Raw genomic sequence first — 12197 nt, 5'->3', positions numbered from 1 at the left:
GAACTAGTTCAGATAATTGTCACCGGTGTTGGCCGCGAGCGGGAATCGAAGTCGAGTTGCCGGGTTGGCAGTACAGCACGCCAACCACTGCGTTAGTTATGTTACAGAGCGCACACACGTGCCCAGTTAACCGGCACGTTTAGCTTCCGCCGTCTCATCGTTCGTTCCATCTCGTAACCTCCGCGATCGGCCTCAAGGGGCCTTCCGCTCACCAAGCCCCATCCCTCGAAACCAGACAGCAAGACGAATAGCGCAGTTCCCAGCGTCTGGAATTCACACGGTCCTCTTCTATCGTTGCCCACATCGCTTTCAGTATCGAACACTTGTTACAATCTCAAGACTTTTATCTTTCTTTCATGTACTCTCACGCGCCTCTGTATATCCTCTTCAAGTTCAATTTGTGCGCGTTGCAAGTTTTAAAAATGGAATGGAAACGAAGTCATTAAGCGGGAAGACTGCATCACTCTCCACTTAATAATATGCCTTTCAAGATGATTTTAATAATCTCCGATAAAGCAAAAACACAACTCACTTTAATAATTTCTTGTGCCTTTTCAGACAGAATTACTCCAGCTTCTTCAACCTGGCAATAAAAAGTTGCATTCTTTAGACAGCATAGTTCCTCCAAAAATATATAATTATAAAGTTCACAAGTTACCAATGTGAAATTGCATGCCAATATCACATCCTATAAAGCCAATATGCACGATGTGACCCGGTTTGGCAATGTACAGTGCGAAATAAGTTGAACGTACGACGAACCAAACGTATGATGATCTTAAACGACAGGATACATCATAAAACTCAAACATAGTTTAATATTCTGGCAAGAACAAGATCTGAATGGTGAACTGTGATTAACGCGCCAGTGCAAATATTGTTACAAAAGCTGATTAATATTGAGCGGATGATGGCAAATGTCTCATCCTTTCATTGAGCATACCATAACAGTTAACTTTAGGTGGTGGCCTCTTGGTGTGGTACAGACGTTACAGAAGACTCTTAGTGGGAGAAGGGGGGGGGGTCTTAATTATAGACTCTACTTACGAGCCAGGAGGTATAGCGGGGGATGTTTGCGGTGAGGATCGCGCATTTACCATCTACAGACAGACTCCCATCTATGCACTCACACAGCGGGGACGCACAGTGAACACACAATGCTAATTAGGATGAAGAACTTAAAGTGTATAACTTCTAAGGTAAGATTGCAACAACAGAACAAAAATCCTGAAATATAACATCATTTAAAAGCATGCATTGTAGTTTTTGTCCATTTTGCCAGAGTGATTTAGCCATCATTTTCAATGGCATGCAGATATAGTATATTGTATCGGTGCTTCTCCCCTTGTCCCACGGAGCCTTAGAAGAGATCCTAGATATCACAACCGTTGAGCAGAGTTTTCAGTAGTTACTGCCCCTGACACAAACCCTCCATGCGGCTATTTTTTCATTAGTCCAAGCCAACCTCTGGATTTTTTGTCAAGTCACAGTCTGCGAATTTTATTCAGTCTGCGGACACGAAGAGTGAATTTCGTCAGTATTCTGTTATTCTGGCCACGAAATAAGATCCACAGACTAAAACATGACTGAAGTTCCACATGGTGCCATCGACGAGACCAGGGATCGGCAACCTTTCAAAGAAAGAAGGAGGGCCATTGTTTTGTTTTTGTCATTGACCAAAATAGTTCGACAGCCGCATCACACGCTGAGCCACTTGTACACGTGCACAAACATAGCCGGTACACAGCAGATGACAAACACATTCTGACTGAAATAAACAAAATAAGTGATGGACTAAACTGCGCCTATTTCGTTTTCCCCCCCCTTAGTTATTCTTTAACAAATACAGTTTGACTCTTGACTTAAAGCTTTCGTGACTGCAGAAATTCATATTCTTTGGGTCTTTCGGTAAAGCCACGTAGATAGAAAAATAATAAAATTATCACGTTTCGATCGCAACACAAGCAATTGTTATCAGGTGAAAAAATATAGTGAGAGAGCTGCCGAGGCAGGACGATTGCTTGTGTTGCGATCGAAACGTCGTGATGATTTTATTATTTTTCTATCTACGTGGCTTTACCGAAAGACCCAAAGAATATACAGTTTGACTGTTGTACTTTTTGTTGTCACCAAGACATTCCATAGTGAACCCATTCCCTGCCATATTGAATCAATTACCTTTACGTTAATTTGTGTTGAAAATTTAAGTAAAAAAAACGGCTGCTCGCAGAGGGGTTGCAGCCAAAGAGCCACTGCATGGGACCGGACCCCCGACTCGCTCAGTTCTCGATCGCCCCCCTCCAGCCGTTTGACACCGCGACACTTTTGCTCACCACGCCCCTATTTTAGGAAGGAGTTGAGCGTCTGTTTGTGTGTACGTGTACGTCTGTGTGTGTGTGCGTCTGTGTGTGTGTGCGTCTGTGTGTGTGTGTGCGTCTGTGTGTGTGTTTGCGCATCGCATCTCCGACCCCCCTCCACCCTTGCTCACCGGCAGCCTGCACGGGCACTCGCGAGTCCAGGAAGGACTCTGAGAAAGCCACGGAGCCTAAGATACTGAACCGCCCCTCCTCCAGATCCGGGATGTCATACACCAGTAGGCTTGCCTGCACGAACAAAACATAGAATGAAGATCCCGCACCCCGTATAGCCTTGACAGACAATTGGGGCAAGTGCTGTTTTAACGAGCACGAACACAAACACACCTCGTATGTGATGGGGATAATTCCCTAATTCAACTCATTGCAACTGTTAACAAGAGGCTATATTTTGATTTAAAGCTTTCGTGACTGCAGTGATTCATATTCCTAGTTATTTCGGTAAAGTCACGTTGAAGGGAAACAATAAAATAATAAAATATATATAAAACAATTAAATTATCACGACGTTTCGACTGCAACACAAGCAGTCATCATCAGGTGTGAAAACCAACGGCACCGCTCCACCCCCTTCGACATCCCCGCCTGCCTTCTTCAACATAACCACGCCTCAAATTTTGATTTAAAGCTTTCGTTGGTTTTCACACCTGATGATGACTTCTTGTGTTGCAGTCGAAACGTCGTGAGAATTTTATTGTTTTATATATTTTATTGTTTCCCTTCAACGTGACTTTACCGAAAGAGCCAAGAATAAGAGGTTATATTTTCCGGGTAGCCAGATTGGAATGCTACCAGAGTGTTAGTGGCAGATGAATGTTCAGCATGTCATAATACCATGCTCACGTCAGAAATATTAATTGGCCAAATCACCAAAGCTCTTCTTCATAACTCCCAGTCGATTAAAATAAGACGATGTTGAACATTAGAATGTGCTATTTGTTGCAGAAATAGTTTTTGTTTTGCTCTGTGATATTTATTTAATGATCATGGATGGCTTTGGAATTATATAATCAATTGCAACTTTATAATTGAAGGTGACATCAACACAGAGACTCAAACCTACTATCTGAGGAAGAGCTAGATGAGTGTTCTGATGTGAAATAATCCCACTCAGACACACAGGCGATCTATTTAATAATCAAAAAATATACAGATGTAAAATTGACACACACTTCAACACATTCATAAGTAGCTAAATGCAAAAAAACATTGTGAAAAAACACTGCCTTCAAAAGGGAAAAATATATAACTATAATAGGCATTGTTTCGGGCAATGGCCCTTCTTAAGAGCACACAAATATGTCGCTTTTCAGAACTGTCAACCCACTGCTCGATGAGAATTGTTTGGTCATACTTCAATACGTTGCTCAGTGCGGGTTGGTGAAAGGAGAGGGGGGAGGGATGAGGGGTGGTGTAGCGGCATTAGTTCAGATACTATCCGCCACGGATGTTGGCTGTGGTCAGGAATTGAACTTGGGTTGCTGGGTTCATAGTACAGTGTGCTAAATGCACTGCCAAAGAAGTGGTGGTGGTGATGCTGTGTTGGCAGTGGTGCACAAAGCACAGTTAACAAAAGCTCACACTTGTCAACAATACTGATTCTTCCCCTATTAAGTCAATGTTGTTGAGAAGTGTATTGAACTTTTAACAAAATTCATGGATTACCATAAAAAAATAAAAATAAATCCAGCATCACATGACTTTGTCCTGTTGGTATCGGTAACCTTTGAGTGCAGTATGCATAAAACGTAAGAATACATGAAAAAAACAATCCCTATATGCTTACAGTTTTCACGTGAAATCTACAAGCATCTTCATCCATAGAACATACCCTGCAAAAATGGTACACATGAATGTAAAAACCAAATAAAAAAAACACATACAAAATTAACCCAAAGGTCATCCGGCAGTCATACATGTTTTATTTAAATGGACTTCACTCAAAACATAACATGCGACAAGGCGTGAAAAACTAAAGAAATAAAACACATCGGGGAAAGTGAAACACACTAATATAAGTAAAGGCTACTCTAGCATGCAGGCCACATAGGGGCACTATAGTGGCGAGATGTTAACTACCTCGCCTGGTATAGAGGAGGTCGTGGGTTCAATATCAACCCTGACGCCTGCTGTATATTTGGAGTTTGTGTGTTCTCCCTGTGACCGTGTGGATTTTTCTCTGGGTCCTCCAGTGTTTCTCTCCACATCTAGAATCAACATGTATTTAGAGTATTTGGCTGCTATAAATTTCCACGCGATAAGGTACTTCGTTGGGCTATCATTGGTGACAGCTAGGTAGTTTTGAAAAACAGCTATTATAGCTCAGTGGGCCTTACTTGGTAAAATAAAAAAAAAGTTTCGTAGTTTATTTCAACATTCAGACCGTGTTGTATAATCACAGAAGTGTGGCAGTCACGCCACTCATTGTGTCCCAACGTATTACATCACATTAGCAGTCATATAATGGATTCACGCACTCGTTAAATCGTCCCCTTTGAAGTCTGACGACTTTACACTTGTAAAAAAGTAACTACAGTAATTAAAAGCGTGGGTAGTCTTACCTCCCCTGGAGGTTTACTGGCTGAATGGTGAATGACAATGCAGATCTGGAACAACAACAAAAGCCCAAACGTACAGTGAGGGAAAATGTATTTGATCCCCTGCTGATTTTGTACGTTTGCCCACTGACAAAGAAATGATCAGTCTATAATTTTAATGGTAGGTTTATTTGAATCCAGAAAAACGCATGTCAAAAATGTTATAAATTGATTTGCATTTTAATGAGGGAAATAAGTATTTGACTCCCTCTCAATCAAAAAGATTTCTGACTCCCAGATGTCTTTTATACAGGTAACGAGCTGAGATTAGGAGCACAATCTTAAAGGGAGTGCTCCTAATCTCAGCTTGTTACCTGTATAAAAGGCACCTGTCCACAGAAGCAATCAATCAATCAGATTCCAAACTCTCCACCATGGCCAAGCCAAAAGAGCTCTCCAAGGATGTCAGGGACAAGATTGTAGACCTACACAAGGCTGGAATGGGCTACAAGACCATTGCCAAGCAGCTTGGTGAGAAGGTGACAACAGTTGGTGCGATTATTCGCAAATGGAAGAAACAGAAAATAACTTTCAATCTCCCTCGGTCTGGGGCTCCATGCAAGATCTCACCTCGTGGAGTTGCAATGATCATGAGAATGGTGAGGAATCAGCCCAGAACTACACAGGAGGATCTTGTCAATGATCTCAAGGCAGCTGGGACCATAGTCACCAGGAAAACAACTGGTAACACACTATGCCGTGAAGGACTGAAATCCTGCAGTGCCCGCAAGGTCCTCCTGCTCAAGAAAGCACATATACATGCTCGTCTGAAGTTTGCCAGTGAACATCTGAATGATTCAGAGGACAACTGGGTGAAAGTGTTGTGGTCAGATGAGACCAAAATGGAGCTCTTTGGCATCAACTCAACTCGCCGTGTTTGGAAGAGGAGGAATGCTGCCTATGACCCCAAGAACACCATCCCCACCGTCAAACATGGAGGTGGAAACATTATGCTTTGTGGGTGTTTTTCTGCTAAAGGGACAGGACAACTTCACCGCATCAAAGGGACGATGGACGGGGCCGTGTACCATCAAATCTTGGGTGAGAACCTCCTTCCCTCAGCCAGGGCATTGAAAATGGGTCGTGGATGGGTATTCCAGCATGACAATGACCCAAAACACACGTCCAAGGCAACAAAGTAGTGGCTCAAGAAGAAGCACATTAAGGTCTTGGAGTAGCCTAGCCAGTCTCCAGACCTTAATCCCATAGAAAATCTGTGGAGGGAGCTGAAGGTTCGAGTTGCCAAACGTCAGCCTCGAAACCTTAATGACTTGGAGAAGATCTGCAAAGAGGAGTGGGACAAAATCCCTCCTGAGATGTGTGCAAACCTGGTGGCCAACTACAAGAAACGTCTGACCTCTGTGATTCCCAACAAGGGTTTTGCCACCAAGTACTAAGTCATGTTTTGCAGAGGGGTCAAATACTTATTTCCCTCATTAAAATGGCAATCAATTAATAACATTTTTGACATGCGTTTTTCTGGATGTTTTTGTTGTTATTCTGTCTCTCATTGTTCAAATAAACTTACCATTAAAATTATAGACTGACCATTTTTTTTGTCAGTGGGCAAACATACAAAGTCAGCAGGAGATCAAATACTTTTTTCCCTCACTGTAGGCGCAAATGTGTTCAGTGTTGAAGCATCAACGCAAGTCTAACCATTTAAATGCAATCTGATAATGATGCGGGCATCTTGACGTGAAGGGGGCGGATATGCAGTTACCTCAACGTGGATTTGTACTTCGAAAGGTCGTACTTGTCGAGGCATGAGAAGAACAGCTGCTCAACTGTGGCCTTGGTCTTGCGTAAAAAAAGCAAAATACGCACATGGGGAAAAGAAAGACGAATTGTTATCATCATTCCATTTAAACGGTAGCACCAAGTGTTACGAAGAGTTCATGAGAACATAATTTAAGTAACAGTGTGACTTATTCTCTTGGAATTCAGGCACGAGGTGACATGCTGTTGTCGGAAAATGCCTCCAAACAAACAATACTCCTAGTATTGCCCACCATACTGAGCAAACACCAAAACAGACACCCCTGTTCAGTATACAGGCATGCAGGCTTCTTTGCAGCATTTCACAATAGTCTACTTACTAAACAATGCAATTTAAAAGCAGCCATGCCCTTAATTCAGATGCTTTGTAACAAATGCACTTCAGTAGTTGCAACGAACCGATGCAGGGTAAATAAATGTACTATTACGTAAGGACACCAATGTTAAAAAAAAATATTCCACCATTGCCTGCTTTGTTTAGCTGTTGAAAATATCCACCTTGGCAATCACTTCAAGGCCAAACTCAGAGCACTGCCACGCCTGTGTTATGTTACAGTGGTTTCTTCCAGAGAGGTCTGACCAAATATGCTTTCTGTCCTAATATATATGTTAAAACCAGTCATTGTCAAAACATGTCTAACGATCACATTCGTTTGGCAACGTTGGAGACATTACATAATCTCAGGTGACAAATAAATTGCACATAACACGTAACATCAGTGACAAACACATACTGTATAAATTTTGATTTAAAGCTTTCGTGACTGCAGTAATTCATATTCTTAGCTCTTTCGGTAAAGTCACGTTAAAGGGAAACAATAAAATAATAAAAAAAATATTTTATTACATACTGTATAAATTAACATACACATCAAAGCACAGAAGTATAGTGAAAATGTGTAGTGCAATATTATAAATAAAATAAAATCAATCACAGCTAAATAAATACTGAATTAATGGTACAGCATTGTCTGTTGATCGCCAAAAAGTAACACTGCAGTCCTTCAACCAGTGGGCCTATCAGATTAAACAATTTAAACTCTTTTGTATGTTACCACTGAACCATGTAGCTCGTTTTAAGAAGCGAAATACTCTAATTACGCGTTTAGAAATGTGGAGGGGAAAATCCACGCGGCCACGGGGACAAACTCCAGATAAACAGCAGGCGTCAGGGTCGGGACTGAACCCACGACCTCCTGCATACCAGGTGAGGTAGTCAACATCTCGCCATATTTTTCCCAAAAGCATTTGTTTAAACAAAATAAGCCTTGGACTGGTTTCAACGTTTCCAAAGGGTTACCCTTGACCATACTCATTAGCACCCAAAACTACTATTTTACAATGGGCTTCAAGCAAGCAAAATTGGACAAGGGGGCTGGCATCAATTCCAAGAACACTGAGTAGTGTCAAGACACTCTTTCAGGGGAGTCCTTCCAAGATTTCACAGTACGGGACGATGTTGGCGTGTAATCCCAGAGTACATCAGTGTACTGTAAAGATCATCATACAGAACATTCAATCAGCTGTTAGAATTCTGTTTGGAAAATCACAGTAGGACCCGATGAACATTGACCACAAACAAAAATGAGCCAAGCGCCAATCACCACATTCAGGCGATGTGTTCGAGGCCCTGGACCGCTCCCCCATGCTTCACGCTTACGACTGCGATTGATCAGACTCGACGTGCAACATGTCACGTCGTTAATCCACACCGCTCGTGATCGCCACCGGTCCCACGTATGATTTCCGCACTGCTGCATTGCCCTCGCAGATCACTTTGAAGCTCGCGATGCCCGCGGCGCGCGATCGAAGAATTTCATCGCTTAGTACCGTCATAATAAATTGCCCAAGTGTGAACCAGGCTTCAGCCTACACGGCCAGAAACGTTCGTAAGAGACACGGCCTTAACGCAAGAGGTTCGGGTGCCATTCAGTGACTTACGGTGAAAGCGTCTCCAGTTTCAGTGTAGTGCACAATGCCGGCCAACACTGCTTCCACGCCAGAGGCGTACACTCCAGACAGCACCCTGTGCACACGTGAAACGTTAAACAAAAGGAGACGAGTCGTAATTTAGGATCTTTGTATTTAAGGACAAATCCTTTTCCCGGCCTATAAAATACACAGAAAGGGTCAATACGTTTCACGATCGGCAGCCTGAACGCGATACAAATGACGCATTGTGAAGTGGCAAGTTAAAAGATGATTCTGAAAAGCTCAACAAACCTGAGCACTGGGTCCATCTGCTGTTCATTGTTGTTATCTGCAAGAGATCACATTAATTTTGTTTTCACCAATATTTTCAATGCAATTTTTAAAAAAATACAGTAAAACCTTGGATTGCGAGCATAATTCGTTCCGGACACATGTTTGTAATCCAAAGCACTCGTATATCAGTTGTGATCACGTGACGCTCGGCAGACAAAGCGTATACGTACTACTCGTATTGCAAGACCTTGCTCGTTTATCAAATATTTATTTTTTAAAAAATTCTCATCTTGCAAAACACTCGCAGACCAAGTTACTCTCAATCCATGGTTTTATTGTATATAGCCAGCTATTTGGTGTTCAACAGCAGGAGAATAACTCACCCATGTAAGGTGTGTGAGAACTTCCGAAGAAATATGTTCTGGCGCAGGATAGCGGTCCTTTTGGGTTTGAACACTGGATAATCTAGGGAAGTGGAATAAAACCAACCGGGAAAAAGTTACCACTCCACTATGAGTGCCCAGTCTACAAAGCCTGGTGTCTCAAAAATTGGGTGACAATTTCAAATTTTATGTAAATTCAAACACCAAACTGCATAGTGAGCATAGTCCATTTCGAAGCGGAAGCAAATTTTAAATATTCCTGTTCTCAAAATGTTTGGCCTCGCTTGCATACATATATATGCAGTGATTCATTTTGTGCAGTGTTTATGCCATTGACAAGTACAATACAGAAGAAATCATTACTTATTATAATACACACAAAGGCTCAAGTCAATCTCAATTTAAAATTGTGCATAGTATTTCAAAGATAGGGGGGCACGGGGAGATACAAATCATGCTTTTAAGCCACTCGTGTGCAGAACAACAACAACAACAACCTACAATAATGAACGACTCCACCGGCGCAGGAATTAAATTTCGGGCACTCCCTTGGGTCAGCGCTCGATTTATGTTTACGAGTTCGCCGTCTGGGCCTGTGTGGACGTTGTGCCGCCCGACAGCTGCGCTGGGACTACAACGCCGCTGCCGCTCCAGCCACCGACCATGTGACGCGCGTGCGACGCCGCCGGTCCCGTGTTGCGCAGCAGGTGGCTCTCGGACGGAAAGCTGAAGTTGTTGTCCTCCTCCTCCATGCCCTGCCGTCCCGTCCGGATCCCGAAGAGCACCAGCGGCTGCCTCCTGCTGCTGCTGCTGCTCGCGCAATGAGCAAATTTAAATAATGGCAATTAAACGCCGAATTGCGTCTGTAGCGCTTGTTTGGAAAGCGTTAAAGTGGTCTGTGCTCTGTACTTTACAGAAAACATGCTGCGATTGTTAAAGCAGCATCGCACCCCAAAAATAAAATTAAGATACAACATTACAGAAAATAATGTTCTCTTTGTGGTAACACTAGCTTGGTGTCAAATGCCAGGCGGTGGTGGCTAGGCATATCTGTAATCCAGCACCATGGAGGTGTGGGTTGGTGGATCACACAAATGTTTTGAAACTCCCTCCCTGTGGGGCGTCGAGGTGCCATACCCTGGCTTGCAAGAGAAGTCAGAATGAATCTCCATCTGTTCCATCTGTATGGGATAGTGTTGCCCCCTTCACATTTAAGAGTTTTATCCGAGTGCTCCAGTTTCCTCTCACATGTATAAATACTCATTAATTGACTGAAATTTGTTTTATATATAAATGGAGGACTGCAGAGCTTGGGGAATTGTTGGCACCGGCGCACTGCCTCCCGACTAGCCTGTGGTTCCTCAAGCCTCGGTGTGTTACAGATTGTAAAGAGTGGTGAGATGTCATCTGCATGAACGATGCGATGTAAAACCAAAATATGATTCTAATACGATTGGCGCTCAACTAATTTATAAGTTATTATATAGGTTATAGCTGTGCAGTAACACTGGGTCACTCCTGAAAATGACACTATCCTATTCTCTTGAGTTCTCACCTAGGGTTAAATAAAATATAATCTAAACTGCAATTTTGTAAAGCAGGTGTTAAAACATACTCTGATGTCACTTGCAAGAGCACACCATTGTCCAGTGTCTTGTTCTATTTCTCTCGTGAGCTGTCAAGCGGACATTTGCAGAGTACATAACTTTGTACTTTTAGTTGCATTCCAAGCGAATGCACATTAATGACCAAGTGTTTATTTTGTAACCATCTGATGATTCAATTAAAACGAAACATTAAATCATTTGAGCAAATAAAAAATGACTGATTACAATTGACAACATTTATCTGCAAATGTAAAAATTCCAGCTAATGTGCTGAGGGAACTAAACAGAAGAGATGAGAGACAGGACAAACAAGACAGTGAAAGCGAAGCTAATTAATCAAAATTACTCTGAATCTTGAAGGTTCATTCAATAGCAGGGGAAGTGGGTACGGATTGGAATGGGGGTGCAATTTTTAGATTCGGAGTCATGCAACTAGGCATGAAACACTGAGCCCACATTCTATTTCAATCGTGAACGCACTCACGTTTTACTGGGTATGTGACTCGAGAGCATTCCATGGTTGAAGTAACTTCTGAAAGGCTGGTGGACAAAGACAGTGCGTACATAAATACTGTAAGCTTCCCAGAAAGACTACCCTGAGCAGTGCGCAGTGATGATTCCCATCCAGCAGAACTTAAATCCGTTGATATCGGGGGACCCTATCCAAGGATCCAGTAACTCTCAGCACAGCGGAGGTTCCACCAAACAATCCGCAAAAAACGAAGCATCGTGGGAGAAAGAGCTGCAGGATCCCATTCATTCACGAAAAATCTGACGGTTTACAGGGGAAGCGTGGGACATGATTAGCGGAAAAGTTAATCTATGATAAATTCAGAGGTTACAATGTTATGATTTTTTTCTAAGACCTAAATGGTGCAAATTTGCCATATGGGTCTGTGAGTGAATTTTGTTGCAATTTCTTTATACTCATCATAAGATTCAGGAATAATTTCTACTTCAGAAATTGCACGAATACAAATTGCAAAGTGTAAAAATATAAAAATTCTTCCTCCGGATTTTCCTGCAGCTCCTTCTCCTGCAGCTCTACTATAGCCCCACCCACATCTAAGAATTGCTGGTAATGGTTTGTGAAGCGTTTTTACTGGTAGGAACCTCCTGGTTACACCACGTCCGTCGTGCATCCAAAAATGGGAGGGGTGGGGCTGGGTGGAGAGAGGAGGGTGGGGAGGGGCTGGGTGGGGAGGGAGGGGCTGGGTGGGGAGGGGAGGGTGGGGAGGGGCTGGGTGGGGA

General features: G+C 42.7%; 1 protein-coding gene across 3 annotated transcripts in view; it reads right to left on the bottom strand.

Moving 5' to 3' along the window:
• Positions 1 to 12197, bottom strand: part of DNAAF9 (dynein axonemal assembly factor 9) — a 70622-nt gene that overhangs the window by 33486 nt on the left and 24939 nt on the right. The window contains exons 9-19 of one of the 3 annotated variants that reach the window (XM_076065922.1): positions 11431 to 11486; positions 10002 to 10152; positions 9340 to 9421; positions 8975 to 9011; positions 8693 to 8777; positions 6696 to 6772; positions 4937 to 4981; positions 4162 to 4207; positions 2489 to 2603; positions 1048 to 1118; positions 533 to 583 (exon numbers count right to left, since the gene is read on the bottom strand). In XM_076065922.1, coding sequence (XP_075922037.1) covers positions 533 to 583; positions 1048 to 1118; positions 2489 to 2603; positions 4162 to 4207; positions 4937 to 4981; positions 6696 to 6772; positions 8693 to 8777; positions 8975 to 9011; positions 9340 to 9421; positions 10002 to 10152; positions 11431 to 11486 — 816 coding nt within the window. The remainder of the gene's footprint in view (positions 1 to 532; positions 584 to 1047; positions 1119 to 2488; positions 2604 to 4161; positions 4208 to 4936; positions 4982 to 6695; positions 6773 to 8692; positions 8778 to 8974; positions 9012 to 9339; positions 9422 to 10001; positions 10153 to 11430; positions 11487 to 12197) is intronic. The other 2 variants (XM_032950368.2, XM_032950369.2) reach the window with 2 other exon arrangements.

The sequence above is a fragment of the Petromyzon marinus genome, chromosome 9 (assembly GCF_048934315.1).
Source record: "Petromyzon marinus isolate PM22_M1 ecotype Great Lakes invasive population chromosome 9, UKy_Petmar_22M1.pri1.0, whole genome shotgun sequence".
NCBI classification, from domain to species: domain Eukaryota; kingdom Metazoa; phylum Chordata; class Hyperoartia; order Petromyzontiformes; family Petromyzontidae; genus Petromyzon; species Petromyzon marinus.
The sequence above is the reverse complement of the archived record's forward strand: the minus strand, read 5'-3'. Positions and strand labels throughout refer to the sequence as shown.